General features: G+C 40.8%; 3 protein-coding genes across 6 annotated transcripts in view; 2 read left to right on the forward strand and 1 right to left on the reverse strand.

Annotated features, from left to right (window-relative positions):
• Positions 1–859: 859 nt before the first annotated feature.
• gtf2f1 (general transcription factor IIF, polypeptide 1) lies at positions 860–6,076 on the forward strand. Of its 4 annotated transcripts, none has more exons than XM_053652765.1 (14): positions 860–876; positions 1,256–1,356; positions 1,530–1,573; positions 1,762–1,834; positions 2,242–2,435; positions 2,590–2,760; positions 3,226–3,440; positions 3,572–3,725; positions 4,098–4,156; positions 4,244–4,375; positions 4,675–4,748; positions 4,833–4,971; positions 5,571–5,709; positions 5,850–6,076. In XM_053652765.1, the coding sequence occupies exons 2-14, from the start codon at positions 1,345–1,347 to the stop codon at positions 6,052–6,054; spliced, it is 1,611 nt and encodes a 536-aa protein (XP_053508740.1). In that variant the 5' UTR covers positions 860–876; positions 1,256–1,344; the 3' UTR covers positions 6,055–6,076. The 4 variants fall into 4 exon arrangements, with proteins under 4 accessions (XP_053508740.1, XP_053508759.1, XP_053508750.1 ...); XM_053652784.1 differs by lacking the exon at positions 860–876 and adding an exon at positions 883–1,095; XM_053652775.1 differs by lacking the exon at positions 860–876 and adding an exon at positions 883–1,064.
• Positions 6,077–6,395: 319 nt separating this feature from the next.
• On the reverse strand, positions 6,396–10,561 carry alkbh7 (alkB homolog 7). Its single transcript, XM_053652798.1, has 4 exons — positions 8,972–10,561; positions 8,085–8,258; positions 7,872–7,996; positions 6,396–7,228 (listed from the first exon to the last, which is right to left on the reverse strand). The coding sequence occupies exons 1-4, from the start codon at positions 9,302–9,304 to the stop codon at positions 7,108–7,110; spliced, it is 753 nt and encodes a 250-aa protein (XP_053508773.1). The 5' UTR covers positions 9,305–10,561; the 3' UTR covers positions 6,396–7,107.
• Positions 10,562–15,857: 5,296 nt separating this feature from the next.
• The window catches only part of cacna1aa (calcium channel, voltage-dependent, P/Q type, alpha 1A subunit, a), a 113,257-nt gene continuing 108,198 nt past the window's right edge, over positions 15,858–20,916 (forward strand). Inside the window, exon 1 of the mRNA XM_053652832.1 lies at positions 15,858–19,394. Within this exon, the coding sequence (XP_053508807.1) occupies positions 19,105–19,394 (290 nt within the window). The 5' untranslated portion in view covers positions 15,858–19,104. The remainder of the gene's footprint in view (positions 19,395–20,916) is intronic.

Here is a 20,916-nt window from a genome sequence, read left to right on the forward strand (position 1 = left end):
GAAATATAGAGAATTGTAAGGGGTTCGCAAACTTTCAAGCACCACTGCACATTATTCACAAATACACTGTGGATATTTTGAACACATGTTTCAAATCATAAAATGTCTAAATGTCCAATAGTTAACAAAATAAGAATGTTCAGAGTTCTTCATGTGTGGGGAGCATTAAGTGACACAATTGTTAGAAACTTTTGACTGGTTCATCGCTGATGATTATGTCATTGTAATTAACAATGTTTGATATTGACAGGTGTTTGGGGGATTATTTATGGGGACAAAATCTTTTTTTGTTTTTTACTTTACTGTACTGAAAGATTTAATTGGTAGCCTAAGGTATACTTTATCCACTTTATCACTGTAAAGATTAAACAAATCAGGTGCAAAATATAAATAAACATATATACTACATGATGTAAACATTGTTTTATTTGACCAGTTTTTAAAGTTTTATTACATTTTGCTCCTGAAATCCTCCCTGAATCCTCCCTTCTGCTGGGATCAGGATAAGCCTGAGTTTTTGGATAACAGGTATCCCAATTCTACTAAAACGTTTTGACCAACACATTCTGAAGGTTTGATCCAGATCACAAGCAAGATTGGATAACATGATCTAATCTGATATCAGAATCCTCTTTTTTCTTTTGAACAACCCATCTTCAAGATTAGATCCAATCCGATATCCGAAATCTGATCAGATTACTTCTGAACAACTGAGCCCAGGGTGTATTCCCACCTGACACCCACTGTTCCCGGGATAGACCCCGGATCCACCACCACCCTGAGAGTGTGAATGAATTAAAATCAGAAATACTCCGGTCCGCCAGGTGGCGCTCACATTCAGAGGCAGCGCCAGAGGCAGAGAAGAAGAGCCGCAAGGTTTGTGTGTAGCAGTGTTTTTCTGTGATGTAGCGGCTTCTCTTCTTTTAATTTGACGTTAATTTTATTTTAATTCGAAACAGGTCGCGGACTAAACTGAGTTTCTGTCACCCAGTTTGCTAACAGACATCCCCCGCGAGCACAGAGCTAACTGAGCTAACTGTTCTATGTTTATTGTACAGTGTGAGGTAGAGTGCGAGACTGAAGCTAAAGCTAACGGTAGCATTAATGTGTTATTGCTAATGGGTTACAAAATAAAGTTAATGAGTTTTTGGAATAATAAAATGTTTAAAATAAGTTATTATTTTTAAAATGAAATATTTGCCGTACAAAATAACGGACAGTAATAAGTAGCTTCTTCATATCATTGTGTTTTAAGGGTTTTATTAAACACCGACGCTGGTGTTTAGTGTGTTTGTGATATTCTTTAAAAGAAGTGGATCAGACTGTGAGGATCAGACCGCAGTGATGGCGTCATTGGTAATGTACACTCCTCCATATTAAAATATTATTTTAGATGTTAAACTGTTTTTATTGGGTAGTAAATGTTTTTCTCTTTCCTCTCCCAGTCTGTGTGTTTCAGTTACAGAAATTATTGACACATTGCATTCATTTAAACACATCGGTTTATTTGAATATTTTTTGTGATGCAGGCAAACAGCAGCTCCTCGACTGAGTACACGGTCCGAGTCCCGAAGTGAGTTCTTCATTTGAACCTTTCAGAAACACGCAGATCTTCAACATCTAACACGTTACACCTGATCATAAACACCAATGCGTTCAGTTCAGCTCCTCACACGGGGTTAAACTGTCGTGTCGTGCCATGACATGTCGTGCTGTGTTGTGCGTAGGTGTGACAGTTTTTCACGTGTATTTGTCCAACAGGAACACGAGTAAGAGGTACAGCATCATGGCTTTTAATGCTGGAGACAAAGTGAACTGTTCCACATGGACTCAGGTGAGAAGTATAAACGTCCTCCTGCTCCTACCTGCTGCAGTCTAAAGGTTTTCATATTTTCACAAATAGAACCAACTGATTTTGTAAGACAATATTTAGGAGGGTAATATTCCTTCAGGAGCTGGTGGGACTGGGATTAAAAACATTCTGCACTCATCTATGTTGTGATATAAAACTTGAGCATTTCTTCCTAAACAAACTGTCTTTACTGTATCCAACTTTTCCTCTCCTCCTCCTCTTCTACTTCTCCACCCCTTTTCTTCCTTCTCTACCCCTCTATTTCCCCCTCCTCCTTCTCTTCCTCTTCTTTTTTGCCACCTGCTCTTCTCCTTCTCTTTCCCCACATCCTCCTCTTCCTCTTTTTGCCTTTTTTTTCCCTTCTGTTTTCTCCTCCTGCTGTAATTCAGGCTCGGATGGAGCGTGATCTGAGTAACCGGAGGATGTATGGTGAGGAGGAGACGCCGGACGGAGCTGCTGGCAGTGAGTTTGGTAAAAAACAGAGGGAGGAGGCGCGCAGGAAGAAGTTTGGGATTGTAACCCGTGAGTTTAAGGTGGAGGACCAGCCGTGGATCCTCAAAGTGAATGGGAAAGCAGGGAGAAGGTGCAGCTCCATCATGTGTGGAATTACAGCTGTATAACTTTCATTACACATGTTTCTGTGTTGTAGAGGTCAGACGTGATGAGATGTTGGTAAACAGCTGTATGGTCTGCTGTTGTAAACCTTATGGTGACTAGACTGATCCTGCTGTGTTCAGGTTTAAGGGGCAGAAGAAAGGAGGAGTGACTGAGAATGCCTCCTACTATATCTTCACGCAGTGCGCTGACGGAGCGTTCGAGGCATTTCCTGTTCACGCCTGGTACAACTTCACCCCGGTGGCTAAACACCGCACGCTCACTGCCGAGGAGGCCGAGGAGGAATGGGGCAGGTATTTAACCACCGTGAGGGGTATTACTGTCACTTCCTGTCAAAGAGGAAGTCTGGAAATGATGAATAATGTCTGAGGGACGAGCGAGTCCCAGCTCCTGAGATTTAACATCTGACAGACATTTTTGTTGCTCTGTCTCATTAGTGCAAGTACTAAATAATGAGCTTAATGAGTATTCATAACAAGTGATAAACTTGGCAACATTTTAAAGAACAAATACAGCAACTGTGAGAAGGTTCTGCTAAACTCCTACGGGGTTCTACTCATAACCTTCTACTGTTTACTGAATCATTTATTTCTTTCAGTAAACTTTTACCGTTGTACTTTCTGAAACCGTGAAGTGATGAGAAGTACTGGGAACCATCGCGTTGCCTCTAGCATGCCGACTCCGTCTCTGAGCTGAAGTGCGAGAGAGTATCTCCAAGAAAGCAGTGTGTGTTTGTCTAAACCCTGTTTCGTGTTCAGGAGGAATAAAGTGGTGAATCACTTCAGCATCATGCTGCAGCGGCGACTGAAGGAGCAGGAACATGGCGAGGAAGAGGACGAGGAGGGAGAAAAAGGAGCGAAGAAAAAGAAGAAGAAGAAGAAGAAAGGTGGCCAGGGAGGAGACCTGCGTATTCATGATTTAGACTATGATCTGGAGTTGAGCAGTGACAACAGTGAGAGCAGTGCAGGAGAAGGTATGAGAGACCGCACAGAGAAAACGGCAGACAGCGGAAGCTTCTTTTATCAATACTGCATCCACGTTTTCATTTTCTTCAGTCTCGTTGTATTTCTGGCTTTTTTGGAACTTTTATTTGAAACGTTGCAGATGGAGAAGGTAAGAAGAGTAAGAAGGAGACCAACGCTAAGGCCAAGGGGAAAAAGAAGAAGAGGAAGAAGGGCAGTGATGTGGAGGGACATGAGGACAGCGATGATGGAGACTTTGAAGGTCTGGAAGTGGACTACATGTCTGATGAGAGCAGGTAAGTGTGGTGCTAATATTTAATAAGGTGCATGTTTATTGCCTTGTTTGCTCCAGTTCGTATTTGGTTACAGGTGTGATCCAGTCAGTATTTCAGAGCTCATGATTCTGTTCTTCTACATCTTGAAAGTTACATTTGTACACGATGCATCAGTTCTGTTGATCTGAAGATGAATTTTGAATCACATCGTGATTTCAGACCTGTAACTGATAACAGAGCAGGAAGTTTTCTTTCCTCCACAGATCCACTGAACTGACATAAAACTGACACTTTAAAATCATGATCATTATACTGAACTGAACTCATTTAGCAATCAAAATAATTTTTTTTAAAAGAAATGATTAAAAGCTTTCTGCAAATGTTCTGTTGCAGTTCTGAGGAAGAGGAGCCAGAGAAAGTCAAGCCTAATAAAGGAGAGGACATGCCTAAAGGTCAGAGGTCAAAACACATCCGCACTAATCAGAATGTGAAGTTTATATTAACGGCGCGTCATGAAATGATCTAATCCGTGCCGTTAGGAATTGACGAAGCAGAGAGTGAGAGTGAGGAAAGCGAGGAGGAGAACAAGAACGAGGAAGAGGCCAAAGAGGAGGAGGAGGAGGAAGATGGCAAGAAGACACCTGTACAGGCGGAGAAGAAGAAGAAGAAAGGTGCAAAGCTTTTCTCTGGTGTCTGAAATATTACAGTGACTAAATTAGGGGGAAAAATACAGTTGACTTTACAGGATAATTACGGTTCAGTAAAAATGCAATTCAGCTGAACGACTGTAGGACGGAAGTGAAGAGAAACCGATTTCACTGTTTCGGGTTTTTAGTTCAGATTATTAAATATATCTTTTTAATAAAATCTCCTGAACTCGACCGATAAACTAGACGAAAAGTAAATAAATAGCAAGCTGACCTGTGATCGTGTGTGTGCAAGGTGTGTTTATTATTCGATGGTGTTCCAGACAGCAGCAGCGAGTCAGACAGCTCTGAGGACAGCGACATTGAGGGAGAGACGGCGTCGGCGCTGTTCATGGCGGTAAGGATTCTGGACGAGTGAAGGGAGTGTGAGAGCGTCTCCGACATGCAGATTCCTGATGGTTCTCCTCTTTATCTTGTGTAGAAGAAGCGTACTCCTCCCAAACGAGGTGGTCGAGGTTCTGCTGGAAGTTCTAGAGCAGGAAGTCGACCCGGAACGCCCTCCATCGATCACGCTGCCACCTCCAACACACTGCGTGCTGCCGCTACCAAACTGGAACAGGGTACGCACACATGCCATGTGCATTTACAGCATTTAACCTGGTAGATAATATAACTGAATTTTGGGGCGTGTTTATAGACATTCTATGTGCGATTTCAGTAAATGTTTTAAATTTCTTTTCACACTAATTAGAACAGAATGTGCCTTTAATTTCCCATGATTCCGGGTGACTTCTTTGTATTTTATATCAATATTAGGGATACAGCAATACCATTTAATTTTTCAGACTGAGTAATAGTACAGTGTTTTTGGTGCTCGTTGATACTGACACTGAAATGAGTCACCTACTGAGTGCGAGTATTTATTCAGTCAAAGACGTCACAGGACATCTTATTAAGCTCTGTTTATGTTGGTTTAGCGATGAGTTTCATGATTAAGATGTTTTTATCAGGTCACTGTAGTTTCTCCTCTTGATATTTTCACAGAGCAGTTTGCAGTCTGCTTTGTTTTGATCCTTAATTGTGAAATCCGTGTAAATATGTGCTAGGTTTTTTTGTCCGTTATTATTATAGTAACTACTATTTTGGGAAGTTGACACACACACCCTGATTGGGAATGCTGATGTCAGGTATGAGAGTCTTTTATTGTATTTATTCTCAGGTAAGCGTCAGGCGGCAACGTCCAGCTCAGACACTCCTGCTGCCAAGCGGCTGAAGATGGAGCCGACTTCTCAAAGCCCGTCGGGGAAGAGCACTCCACAACCAGTATCCGGGAAATCCACACCAAGCTCCAGCTCCAGGTATCGGCTCACATTGCTGTTCGTGCCACACGGACAGTGCTGCTTAGGTTCAGAATGATAAAATCAGTCATTTCTGTTAATAGTGATTAGAATAATGATTGAGACTTCCTCTCTCATTGCTCTTCCTGTCTCGCTCTCAGTGATGTGCAGCTGACTGAGGACGCCGTGCGCCGGTATCTGATCAGGAAGCCCATGACCACTAAAGACCTGCTGAAGAAATTCCAGACCAAACGCACCGGACTGAGCAGCGAGCAGACAGTCAATGTCCTCGCACAGATCCTCAAGAAGCTCAACCCAGAGAGGAAAAACATCAACGACAAGATGCACTTCTACCTCACTGAGTAAACACACAGTGTTTTGGGGGGGGGGGGGGGGGGGGTGATAAAAGCTGCTGCAGGAGGTGGGGCCAAGCACAGGCTCATCACAACCACTAGTGGTGTGATTGGGTAGGTGAGTGGGTGGGCGGGGCAACATGATGGAATTGTGAAACATGCATGAGACTTTTTACACTTTTTTTTTTTAAGTTTCCACAGATACACTGCTTAATAAAATAGTGTAATAATTCTAACAGAAAGGATGCGGTTTGGAGTAAAGAACTGAAAATATTTAATAAAAGTTTGTGTTTTTCCAGTAAAGTGTGATGTGAGTTTGTGAAAAGCGTTAATAATCCAACACAGACTCAGAAAAGTTTACTGTTGTGTTTATTTTCCGCTCTTCAGTGACACTCAGACTCGTCTCCTGCTGTTTTAGCTTTAATCAAGAACTTTATAGTTTTATATTAGTACATGCATTCATTCTGATTGGTCGATTCTGACACTGAATGATCTGCTGTATCTTTAAAATCAAACACACATAATGAAAGTCTGCTTTTCACTTTCTGGTTGAGACACGGTAAAAAACTATTTTTTGAAAATTTGATTTATTTAGTGGCTTGATGTCTGTGGTGACTCGTGGTTAAGGCTCTGGGTTACTGATCAGAAGGTTGAGAGTTCAAGCCCCAGCACTGCCAACCTGCCCCTGTTGAACCTTTACACACGGCTCTTAACCCCCTCTACTCCAGGGGCACTGTTATGGCTGACTCTGACCCCTGACCCAAACTTCCTAACAATCTGGGCTATACTGTATGAATAAAAGAATTTTACTGTACAGTAAGGTATCTGATGAATAAAGGCTTCTTCTAAATACATTTAGCTGTTTTTGTGCCACAACCTGACAAATTTACATCAATTAAAATAACCCATATAAGACCAAAATAATAGAAATCGCTTATAATGACACAAATTTAATCTAAAATGATGTTCACGATGAATTTGTTCATTAGAATTTACAAAGGTCAGACAATCATGATGTTTTACAGTCTGTTATTAAACACAGACTTCACTACAACATGGTGAAAGTCTAAAGTGGAAGATTCCGGCAGATAACTGCGATGCGTCGATGTCGAGGAATTCTCTGTCCCAAGAAGAAGGAATCCTTATCCTTCAGGATTTCATGAGTAAATTTAAACCGGACTTCATCTCTGCAGGAGAAAAAAATGCAAATATAAATAAATGATAGTTTGAAGTAAAAATCCAACACCTTCAGGAATTCTGCATTAGTAATTTTGTTCTTAAATGAAGTAATTTTCAGAAATCAGATAATTATTTCTTCACTCAAAGCAGAACTTTAATCACTTTAATATTCACGCACTAGGCAGTGTATCAAACTCTCCTATAAGGAAGTAACTGTAGAAATATCTGCACTCTTTACCTTGTCCATCAGTGGAAAAGGATCAGCAGTGAGGAAATGTGATTTGAGTGGAGTTTATAACACAGACATGGAGTGTGTGTGTGTGTGTGCAGGTATGAGTGGAACAGCTATAGCAGTATTGCTAATGATGACACTTGTTCCTGATGGCATTTAAATCAATCTGTCATTTTGTTACTGGAGTGATTTCTGCATTCATGACCTGAACCACAGCACAGATTTACAGCTTCCATTTTACCAAACTGACTTCCATCTCCAACATGAGGGATCATGAAGTCTGTCCCAGTGTTCTCCAGAAGTCTGCCCTAGGAAATCTCACTGTGTTTGTGTTGTATTGAATTTAGTTTCCTGTATTTTTAGATAACGAAGAGGAAAAAGAAAGTGAAAAGAGGAGAAATGATTAAATCGCTTCATACCTCAATATATAGAGAGAACGACGGGTTAAGAGCAGATCCACCCAGTCTGCTGAATTGTCTTCACGGACCAGACGCATGACGCTGTCAGACAAAAGACTCAGACCGGAGATCGTGCTTCCACAAAACTGATGAGAAACACAAACACACAGTGATCACACTTTAATGTGCCACAGCAGCAGAAGAGCCGAATGCAGACTGAGCGGAACAGCGGACCTTCACACTATCTACATGAGGTTTGATGAACCCGGACTTATCCAGATCCAGAACGTGAACCGGACCCAGTAACGGACTTCCTTCAGGAAACGCTGCTGCTCGGAGCCGCTCCAGCACACCGGCACAGACTCCACCCCACTGCAGCCGCTCCGTCTCTCTGAACCCGTGAATCGCCTGCAGCAGCAATTAAAGCAGAAAAGCTCATAAATCTAAAACATAATAATATAAATGATATAATAAGTCAAGCTTTAGACTCCAGAGATTAGCTAAATGCCTAGACCGATCCAGTGAAGGATTTATAATCAATATACGATGTGGATTTGACTGAAACAGAAAACAGAAACATGACAGATTTAACCGGAACTGTTAATCAAATTCCATCATGTGGAACATTTGTAGAACATGTTCCTGTTAAAAAGTCACAGATGTTTTCACAGTATCACCCAGAAAAATAAAACACTGCCAGACAGATTTTATTGAAGAGGTCATGCTGTAGCTCTGTAGCAAGCTCAGACTCAACTGATCTTCATTACATCACAGGTTCTCAACCCTGGTCCTGGAAAACCCCCTGTCCTGCACACACACACACACACAGACAGACAGACAGAGAGAGACAGACAGAGACAGAGAGAGAGAGACACAGGTGTTAGAGCAGGACAGGGTTCTCTGGTTCTCCTTGAGCAGGTTTGGGAAGCTGTGTTCTAGGACCAAATCCAGCTGACTGTGACTTTAATCTGCCAGGATGATGTGGCTACTGTTAGGTTTCTATAGATTTTTGCTGTTTCCATGTGAAAACATTCTGATTGTCACTGATTTCGAGAAATCTAAACCAGGCTCCAGTGGACACCCAAAACAATAAGGAGGTAATAATGAAGGTGATTGCGTACATCATCCCAGTGATCAAATTCATATCTTTTTCTCTTGAGTCCTGGGTCGAGTTCTTTAAGAAAAGCCACTTCCTCGTCTTCACTGATGAAGTTCTGTAGAACCTGAACATTACCGCGTACTGCTGATAGAACTGCTGCAGAAGAACCGCACATCCAGCTGTGTTCTCCATCCACATGTTCTCCAGTCAACCCATCCTCAATCCCTACTTCACTGAATCCTCCTTCACTACGACTCTGGCGGCGGGAAGGTGAACTCAAACACACACATTTATAGCTCACTCTGTGTGTTTTTACACACAACTCACTCAGAACTCTCATCACAACCCTCATCATTCTTTAATCCCGATTTAAAAAAGCGACAAAAGTGAATTCAATTCGATTATTTCCAGCGCTTCTGCTCGGACGTTACATGCGACCTGGTCGGCGCCATTTTGAAATGCCTAAGAATTGTGGGAATTGTAGTTTCATGTTATTTATTTATTTTCTCTCGAGTCTAGAAGCAGTTGTTTTCCTTGTACATGTTAGGAATCATACATACAGTAATAATCGTACGATTTGTGGCATAGATCATATAATACAGGATTAAAATTCATGGTGTGGACACTTAGGTTTATTCTGTTGAAAGAAAAGATACAGAAAGATAAAACACGAAGCTGAGACATGAGTCTTAAGGGGCGAGACTGAATCTTGGTAAAAATTTTAATTTGTTCAGCTTGTTTCTAAACCATTTGGTTCTGAGGAAATCGCCACGAAGACGTCAACAGTAATTCAATCATTTTGTAGTTCATTGGAGAGGGTTAGTTTAATGCAATTCCACAACATTCCACTAGGGCGGTGTTTAGTCACGTGCTCCAAACGAGCAGCAATAACGGAAGAAGAAGTAATCCAGCAGCCCTGTGTTTTAGCGCCACCTGCTGTCCGTACAATGTATTTTAAAAAAGGAGAAATTGTTTAAATCTCCTTCAGGCTCCTTCAGGCTTTTCGGTTCCTGAACTCTCAGTCCGTCTAGAATCTTCCACACTAATTTTGTTTTGGGATTTTAACCCACAATATCCAGCCTCTGACACAGAAACTCTGACTTGCTGAGCCACATTGCGTTTATGTTTAGTGCTCAAGTTATTTTTTCAGCATTTAATTATCACCCTAACTTGTCTTTCTTGCTAGGTAGGTTGAATTCTTTGTTGATGTCATTCTCACTTCTACAGCTTTAAATAAATAGTGTTTACCATTGTGTTTTTGTTTGTTCTGTTTAATTTTTTTGACACATTTAATAAGAAGCTGGTGAAACACTGCCGTAGAATCAACAGTCACTGCTTTCAATTTATTTTTAGATTTTATAAATAAATAAATAAATAAAAATCACTGCAATGTGTCTCCTGTCCACCAGAGGACTCCCTTCACCTGAAATCTGCCTGTCTTTCTCCACTACTCACACGACTGTACACTCATCAAACACACACACGCACACACACGCACACACATATATTAGTCCCGCACTAATGATACAGTAGCCTACATTTACCCCCTTATTCAAAGTGACTTACAGAAGTGCTTTGTAATCTTTGTAGTCTATAACATCCTCATGCTAGCTCACTGACCTACCAAGCACCAGACATCCATGGACGTTGTTTTTTTGGGCTAAATCTGGTCGGTGCGTCATGGCCTTTATTCAGCCCAAAAATAGTCGTTGAAAATTTGGCTTTGTTTAATGCGTCTGATTTGGTCCATATTTATCCCAAGATGGATGACTGTTTCAGACTACATACAGCCCTAATACAGCCATGAACATAAGATCACATAACTGCAAGTGGGAAATTATATCTGTGTTGTGTACTACACCCAAATTAGTTTTTCCAAACATTTTTAAACATAATCACTGCTGTTCAAAAACTTACATATATTTTATATATATATATGTTTAAAAATATGTCATACAAATAACTTCACGTTACATTGCTATTTAATATAAAATTTATCTATAACAATGTATTTTCCTGCTGCTTCATGATGCACACACACACACACACACACACACACACACACACACACACACACACACACACACAATATTTCCAAATAGATAGATTACAATCCAAAAATAAATGTAGTGAGATTTACAAAAATTAAACAAATTCACATTCAACTGAATGAGTTACACAAATATATGTTAGTAGTTTCACAAAAATAAATTAAATTGACAAATAAATAAAATGAGACTTGTGGATCGCGTCCTGTGTGTTTGTGGATTTTGCTGCACGAATTTGTGAGTTTTGAAACATTTCTAGTGTCGAGTGCACACAAATCTACAAATAGTTGGACTCTGCCCACCGTCTACTCAAGCCAATCGGATAACCGCCACATTGTACTGAACAATCGTAGCACATTCTCGATCCAACCAATCACCTTTTGTTTTACAATCAGGACAGGAACAGAATCATATTGCACCAAACTCGAATATTATGAAGGCTGTCTAACATGGTTGATCAGGAGGAATGACGACAGTAGAGTGGTTCTAACCATCTAACAGCATCATTGTAACAACATCTAAAAGAAAACAAGCAACATTATGGGTCATAAATTCTTTATTTTAAGGGAATATATGTGTTTTCACCAGTGTTTCCTGCATCACTACTGAATCCATGGCAAAACCTGAGTTGTGATTTTACAGTAAATTGAGTGTCGTGTGATTAAAATACTGTGTATCGGGAAAAGATGGTATTGGAAAGAAAATGTTGTCCTTGCAGGATGCAGGTCAAAACACAGCGCAATCAGTGTCATCCAATTCACGGGCTAATGATTACATTCTCTAAACAAACCGAGCTAAAATGCTCAGGAACCTTAGGAGTTACCGGTTTGAATCAGTCTAACAAATCCTTACTGAATCAGTCAATCAATCATTACTAATCCATCAGACCACTCATCTATAATAACAGTGCATTTATGACCCATAACGTTACTGGTTTTCTTTTAGATGTTGTTACAGTGATGCTGTTAGATGATATATGCGAGTTCGGTGCAATAGGACTCTGTTCCTATTCCTGTTAAATTCTTCATGATTAATTTGGATGCATTTCTCTGTAAATTGGCAGACAAAATGAGGTGAAATGCTGCTCAGTTAGGTTAAGGTCTGGTGATTGACTTGGCCAGTCTAAAACCTTCCACTTTTACCCCTTATAAACACCTTTGTTGAGTTGGCAGTGTCTTTTGGATCATTGTCTTACTGCATGATGAAGTTCCTTATGATTAATTTGGATGCATTTCTCTGTAAATTGGCAGAAAAAATGTTCCTGTAAACTTCTGAATTCATTCTGCTGCTACCGTCATGAGTTCCATCATCAATAAAGATTATTGAGTCTGTTCCAGAAGCAGCCATGCAAGTCCAAGCCAAGACACTACCTCCACCATGTTTCACAAATGAGCTTGTATGTTTTGGATCATGAGCAGATCCTTTCTTTTTCCACACTTTGGCCTTTCCATCACTTTGGTAGAGGTTAATCTTGGTTCCAGAACTTTTGAGGCTCATCTCTATATTTCTTTGTGAATTCCAGTCTGGCTTTGAATGGTGGATTGTGATACCTTCACCCCTGCCCTGTGGAGGTTGTTGGTGATGTCACTGAGTATTTGTTTTCATGTTTTTCTTCACAGCGTTTACAATGTTTCTGTCATAAGCTGTTGTTGTTTTTCTTGGCTGACCCATTCAGTGTCTGTTGCTCAGTAGACCAGTGGTTTCTTTCTTTTCACGACATTCCAAGTAGTTGTATTGGCTGTGCCCTCTGATTGATTTTCCCCTGTTTTCTCAGCTTCAAAATGGATTGCTTTTCTCCAATAGACAGCTCTCTGATCTTCATGTTTGTTTATCCTTTTTAACAACAAATGCAGTCTTCACAGGTGAACTTGAATGCTAAAACCAAGAGTAGACATTTAGAGCTATTTACTGTTTAAACAGTGAATCTAACAGGTCACACCTGGGTTACAAGAAACACCTGCTAGTCATGTGTTCCAGTATTTATGTTCACCTACAAATTGGGTGGTCTGATACAAAATGTGCTATGTTGTATGTCGTTTAACACATCTACATATAAATAAATTCTAAACTCTCATATTCATCTTTGATCTCAAACCCCAATGTCTTCAGTTTATAGCAGAAACAAATGAATTGGCCTTGTCGTTCCAATATCGTTCAAAAATCATTTCGGAGGGGACTGTAATATAAAAGTTCACTAGGGAAAATAGCCTTTCTGGCATAGTGATCCCACCTTCACATAGTGGAAAGAATTGGGTCACCCTGTTTGTGTCTGTAAGTGTTGAACATCCAAAATATTTTCAGAAAATAAAACTTAAACACAAGGAGACAAGATACAGTAGTATGTGTCTGTTACACGAACTGCTGAGTTTATTTACAAAAAAAACCCCCCTCACATTTACACAAACAAAAAAAAAACCAGAACACACTGCAATTAGATATAGCAGGCATCAAGTAGACAGGGCTGTTTGCACCTGATCTGCCTGTTTGTGCTTCTTTAAAAAGAACTCTGATATCTCTCCCTTTCTTCTCATGTTTAACTGATCCTGTGCAAAAATTTGACAGTCTATAGTTACATCTAATCATTCAATTGCCAACATTTTTATCTTCATTACAAATCCTCATTTTCATAACTGTACATTAAAATCACCTACTAGTCTAAGTTAGCAGTTTGATCATTGCTAGCCCTCCTCTGAACTGAAGTAACTGAGCTAGCTAATCAAACTGCTAAATGTTAACTCTCTGAACACTGACAGCTGTAGCATACTTCCCCACATTAACTCAACATCTGCATACTGTAACTTACACACTGATTGGTATATGTGTGTATTAATAACACAGATGTAAGCGTAAGGATTGTTATGCTAAATTGCAAATTGATCTCTCATCTGATGAACTGCTAGTGTAATGGTAGCATAGGTACATGTATGGTTACATTTGGTAATACAGTGAGTACCGTATATACTGTTAGGGATATGCGTAGCTAATAGGGACAGTGCGGTGATGAATCGGCGGAGACACAGAGATGAAGCTGTGGGAGCATAGACGTTGTTAAAAGCTGTTGGATGTTGTTGAATAAAAGGAAGTAAACGGAGCCACGCTTGTATCACCTCATTTATATGTGCCATCCTAACATTAAAGGTAGACTACTAGAGCCTTATTAACTCACACAGCGTCTCATGAATGTTATTCAGCAAACAAACCTAATGCTATACCTTAAAAACTTACTTAAAATATGATGTTTTCTTATTCTACGATATCCTGCAGCTATATTCTCATGTCCTCGGCTTGTCCTTGATTTGAAAACTGCACGCGCTGACGAAGGTAAAAAAAAATCCAAACTCTTCTTTTGACAAGAGGTGAAATGATGTGTCAATCAGCATCAGCAACTGCAAGTAGTGAATAAAATTTTACACCCCTCTAGCTCCGCCACTGCATATAACACCATACAAAATGCTCGGTAAAGTCAGGCGGCAAAACACTGGACAATAATTCACCCAGATATAGAAACACAAGGGTTTAAATATACAAACTAATCATATGGAAAGCGGAAACAGGTGTGAGCAATAAGGACACATGAGGGAGACAACCAATGACAGGACATGGGTAGAGACAGGACATAAACCAAAACACGTGGCAACATAAACAAAACTTGACAACACAGAAGTGTGTGCCTCAGTGATGTGGGCTGCTTTGCATGCTGAACGCTTCTGCACACAGTGCTTGGTGCGAGGGGGAAATTCCTGACAGCTATTTTCAGTTATGTATGTGCACCTTTCTTAATTATTTTCCAAAACAAATGACTTATGCAATGCAAAATTTAAATGTAAAGAAAATGAACCAAAAAAGAAAACTGAACAGCCCCCCAAATCCTGAGAGCCATATAAGAACACTTACACACATATGCACAAAAGGTAGCGTTAATGAAAATGAAAATGAGTATTACAATAAATAATAATATATACAATTCCCGCGTTCATGCATACTCAACTGTCCTAATCTATGCATTAAAAAATAAAAAAGGAAAAAAATGTGCATAATCAAACTCATTAGTTTTACTCTAGAGTCTGTGAAGGAAGGAATCCCAGATCCTGTAGAATATGTGCTTTTTTATTTGAATGAATAGGTGAGTCTCTCCATTGCTAAACAAGAAGACGATTCTTTTATCCTGAGTGATAAAGATGGACCACGAATACTTTTTCAATGTATGGTGTGTTATGTGTAATAGAAACAAATTTATGAACTTTTGTTCATGTATTTTCAAAGATAAGGCAAGCGGAAGAATACCAAGGATACAAATATTGGGGCAGACAGGGATTTCTTTACCAATAATTTTAGATATTATACCAACAATTTTTTTTTTCCCAAAAGAACTGTAGGTGCCAAATACAATATTGCCAAATACAATTAAATAATGTTCCTTTATGGGTTGTACATTTTCCACTAGGATATTTGGATTAAATTTATTACACTTTTCTGGTGTTGTATAATTGTCCAATTGTACTGGATCAATTAAAAGAGGGTATTGATCGATAATGTTCATGCTTGAATACATTCATTTTCTCAATTCATTCATTCAGTATCGATCTGAAGATCATCAGTCCAAGCCAATCTTTTATGATTTGTTGAATCTTTGAATGTGCTGACAAATTTGCTATACAGCATAGAAATTTTGCAATTAGTAGCAGGATTTTTTACTGCCATTTCTTCTGTACTGCTTAAGTAAGGACACTGATACGAATGATTCTTAGATCATATAAAATTCTGGATACTTTAAATACGTGAGTCTGGGGAATTTTATATCTTTCCATTAAGGTTTCAAAAGACATCCGTGTGTTCTATGCATAAAGGTTTGCTATCTTCTGTAAGCTTTTTAGCATCCACAGCTTAAATCCTGAGTGATTTGCCTGGAATAAATAATGCATTACCCCAAATAGGAGAGAACTGAGATAATACAGGTGTCGAGCCAAATTCAGCCTGTGACTCATGCCATACTAAAATGGTAGTTCTAGCAAACGGGTTAGATGTATTCTGTTTGAGTCTTTTTAAAGAATCAGAATATGTCAGTATGTGTCAAGACTCAAACCTCCTGTGCCTTTTCTTTCAATCTGAACCCATGGAATATGCGATGGGTCAGCAAACCAAAAACATGCTGATCTCAGTTGGGATGCCTTAAAATACCAAAAAAGGTTAGGAAATTGCAGCCCACTTCATTTGTATGAGAGATACATAAGTGATACAGAAGTGTCTCTTATTCCAGATAAATTTAACAAATGCCTTCTTCATACTGGTAAAAAGGAAGGGGGAGGTGTTAAGGGGATTGACTGATATTTTCAGTTATGTTGACATTTTTGTGATTTTTCAGTAAGGCATTGTGTGTTCTGGATGGTTCTCTCAAGTTTTGCTGTGTATTTATGCTTGGCCGTGATATTTTTCTGAACCTCTGTCTGTTTCATATGGGTGTGATGGTCAGGTATTAGGGTTACTTTTAGGGATAACGGGGTTAGGGTTAGGGATACTTTTGGCATATATACAGTTGCAATAAAAATTATTCAACCCCCATTGCAAATACACACACACACACACACACACACACACACACATATATATATATACATATATATATATATATATATGTATATATATATTAGTGTATACAGGTTTTTTTTTATGTTTTTGATTTTTTTTGTTTGCTTTCTGTGGGATACAGTAAGTCCTGCTCCAGTCTATAATTGTTATTTTATTTTATTTATTTAGAGTCTATTATCAGTTCATTCAGGATAATGTATTCGTATTCAGTATACATGAATGAATGTTGAGAAAGTGTGTATGTTCAAGGCTTTCACTGTTTCAAACTAAGTGGCCTCCCACAGGAACAGGTATCTTCTGTCTGTCTCTCTCTCCCTCACTCACCCGCTGTGTGCTGCTGTTAGACTAGTGTGACTGCTTTAATGATGCTCTGGGGTGTGTGTGCATGTGTGTGTGTGTGTGATGGAGATTATCTGGTATCCTGGAGTGTTCACCTGCTAAACTCTGACTGTGTGACATTACTGAACCTCAGATCAGATCAGTGGGCTTGAAGTCTTCATCTTCATATGTGATCATACAATCTCAGATTTCTGTGTGAGCTCTGTGTGAGTGACCCAACTGTGTGTGTGTGACCTCTGTGTGCCTGACCTCACTGTAGGGGTGTGTGTGTGTGTATGTGTGTGTGTGTGTGTGACCTCTGTGTGCGTGACCCTTCCCACAGCTGTGTTTGGAGTAGATTAATGTTAAATGCAGTAATGATTTTGAAGTGTTTCAGCACCACGGACAGCCACAGACAAAACTCGGTTTTACACAGTTATTAGTCAGTAAATTAAGCACATTTTCAGTCCCCAGCTCTTTAAGAGTGGAATTACGCAGGGTCATGAAGGAGGAGTTGAAGGAGAAAGTGAAGGAGGACTTGAAGGAGGAAGTGAAGGAAAACGTGGTGTTGTTCACTGTGAAATCTCTGTGCACTAATTCTGAAGTGTGTGCTGTGATCAGGATATCGCTCTTTACTTCGCCATAAAGAAACAAACGTCTCTTTTATAATTCTTGGCCTGATACCGGAGTGGAAAAATACACACACGTTTCCGGTTCTCGGGTCAGTGTGACTCTCCATCTTTTTCTCACTGAAGGAACATGAGACGAGAACATGAGATTGGCTGCAGGGACTGAGTGCACGCGCTCTACCGGGTGTCCGCGTGCTAGAAGGCGGATAAGCACTATGCAGGGGCGCAGAGGGGTGCGGGGTCGCGTGCGTCACGTACTGCAGTAGATACACGGAGATTTGGTCAGATGCACGCGCGCCGCTGAATTTATCACCTCCTCGTTATAGCGCTACGCGTCGGAGCCGATTCACCGGTGTACCGGGCCCGTGCTCACTCCGGGTTTTTTTTTCTCCATAGAAAGCGAACGAGAGCGCCCCCACCCTTCCTCCTTCACGGTCACCCCCTCCCCCTCTCGCTACCGGAGAGGACCAAGAGGAAAAGAGAAGTCACTGGTCGCTCGAGGAGGACAGCCGAGCCGAGACCAGCCGAAGGACGCACGGCGGAGGCGGGAGAATCATGTGCATGTCCTCGCGTGCGGCTCACTGCGCCGACAACCGGAGCGCGGCCGGAATGGGCGGCCGGAACCGTCGCCGTCGTCTTTCTACCACTGACGCTTCTTCCGTTTCTCTTGATGGGATTTTATAACGCTCGAACACCGGAGTGCGCCTGAAGGATGACACCTCATCTGTGAAGAAACCGAGCAAACGATCGATTATCGGGATCCGTTTTCTTTTCTGTTCTTTTCGACAAGCTGTGATTGCAAAGAAATGAACAATTCACCGTCACATCTGTATTTATAAGGCCGGGAGGACTGCTGCCGGTAATGTGTGCGGGTGAAGAGAGCGCGAGGCGTCGGGAGGCAGAATGAGCATCACTACACTGTACCGAATATTGCGGATGTTTCGAAATAAATAAATAAATACACCGATTTCTCCCCTTTTTCCCTTGATAAGAAGAAGTGAACGGGGCGCACGAGATTTGATCAAAATGCCGAGTTGGAAAAAACGTTAAAGACCCGAACTGTTTTTGTATCGATTCATATGGTCATATTTTCAGGATGATCTGAAACGTTTATGGCCTTTACAGCGCGAGCGGTGAAGAAGAGACCGTGTCCGTGTCCGAGCTGTCTAACGGAGGGACAGGCATTTTTTCCCCCTACAAACTCATTAAGATGGAGCCACAGAAAAGATGAAGCTTTATCGGAGGTAAAATTGGAGCCGATGACGGGAGGTGATGTTGAATGTAGAAGTGAGGTGAGGAAGAACAGCCGATTCTGAACTGAAGCGAGCAAGGAGACTGAACGACCCGTTTTTGTTTCTTTTCTTTTTTTGTGACTTTTGCTAATCAAACCTCAGCGCTTGTCTCCCTTTTCATTTCTCCTTTCATTTTTCTTACAACTGAGATAAACACCGCGTAAATCTCCGCGCGCCTCCGGTATGTGATGTGTGGGATGTAATGTGGTGTGGTCGTCGCGCGGAACCTTCACCCCCTTCATCCCTCCCGCTTCGTGAAGACTGGCGTTCGGCGCGTGCAGAATGGCGCGGTTCACAGACGAGGCGCCGGCCCGGTACGGTGGAGGTGGAGGTGGCAGTGCAGTGGCGCATGCGCACGGGCAGGGCGGCGCGGCGCGCGGGGCCAGCAGGCAGGGCGGCCCACCGGGAGCGCAGCGCGTGTACAAGCAGTCGATGGCCCAGCGCGCGCGCACCATGGCCCTGTACAACCCCATCCCGGTGCGACAGAACTGCTTGACAGTCAACCGCTCCCTGTTCATCTTCAGCGAGGACAACTTTGTGAGAAAATACGCCAAAAAGATCACCGAGTGGCCATATCCTTTTATTCCCCGTTCCACCGAAATCACAAAGCCCCAGTGCGTCCTCACTGTGATTAGGGTAGGAAAGTGCTCAGGTCACCTACACATGAATCAGAGCAGCCATTACGGTGTTCATAAAATCCGGACGCTGATTGGTCAGTGGCTCCTTTACTACACACCAGGTGCAATCCACGCCCTGTTTTGTGAGGGGCGGGGGCGGAGGGGGGGGGGGTGTTAGTATTGTGGAGTATAGTGGAGTAATCTCCATCACACTCTCACAGTTTGTATGTTTTCTAAACAGTAATAATAGCGTGTGTGTGTTGTTCCTCGACTTGCTGATGTCAGCATGTGCAATCTGTTACTCAGGTCGAAACGGGGAGGGGAGGAGCAGGGGGTGGGTGGGTGGGGGGTGGTTGATGCAGCCACCATTTCCTCTCCCTTTCCTTCTCCAAAAGGCTTCAAGAGTAAGAGGGACTACGTGTGTGTGTGTGTGTGTGTGTGTGTGTGTGTGTGGATAGTGAGTTTAACGCAGTAAAACGTTTGCGTTTTCATGTGAATTATTTGCTGTTCCTGCTGCAGTGAGATCTGTCTGATTGTGATTTTTTTTATCTGTGTGTGAGGGTTTTTCACAGTTGTGAGGGTTGCAGTGTGGAAGCTGCAGATTTTTAGGTGACTAAGCAAATAAGAAAGCTGTCAGAGTGACTTTATAGTTATTCATGGTTGGCATTTTACTAAAAAGAATTAGTTTCATAAATGAGGTGGGTTTAAGGCTGTGTGGTGATCAGGTCTATTGAAAGCTCAGCTTCTCCCTCAACAATATTCTATTCTTCTGTTTGACTTGTGTTAAATTTATTCACAGATATTTCCTGTTAGTGAATTAAGGCATATGTTAAATGAAACGGCTTTGTTTGAATTTTCTGTAAATCTGCAGGTTTGGTGTATTAAGCCGGATTATCATTTTACCTCCATTTACTTTCAACTTAAGTCAATAGCACTTTTAACAGTGGACATTGTCTCAAAGCAGTTTTAGAAATATATAAATTCCAAATATAAATTTTAAATTGATACATTTATCCCTTTTATTTACCTATAACTTTATCTCTCTCTCTCTCTCTCTCTATATATATATATATATATGTTTACACGACATTACATTAATATGTGCTTTTTATTAACCATTAATTCTACTCAGTAATGTCCCTAGGCAGTATTTTATTTATTTATTTATTTATTTATTTATTTATTTATGTTCTGGATTGCTGTATTTACAGCAATTTGTTTTTCACTATGTTGATCTACAGATGAGATCCTTCTGATACTTTTACAACTGGCATTTTTAGATCTAGATTAGAAATAAATGATTAAATAAATGTGCACATTTATTGTTATAAAATGGCACTTAAACCTAAACATTTCTTTCTATTAATTCTATTTTTTTGAACAAGGACAATAAAAACGTGTTATCATTAAGCAATATCACACAAGCAAGAGTACAATTACACTGAATATTGGCACAGCTGTGCATTTGGGTGTAGAC

The sequence above is a fragment of the Ictalurus furcatus genome, chromosome 2 (genome assembly GCF_023375685.1).
Source record: "Ictalurus furcatus strain D&B chromosome 2, Billie_1.0, whole genome shotgun sequence".
Lineage (NCBI taxonomy): Eukaryota > Metazoa > Chordata > Actinopteri > Siluriformes > Ictaluridae > Ictalurus > Ictalurus furcatus.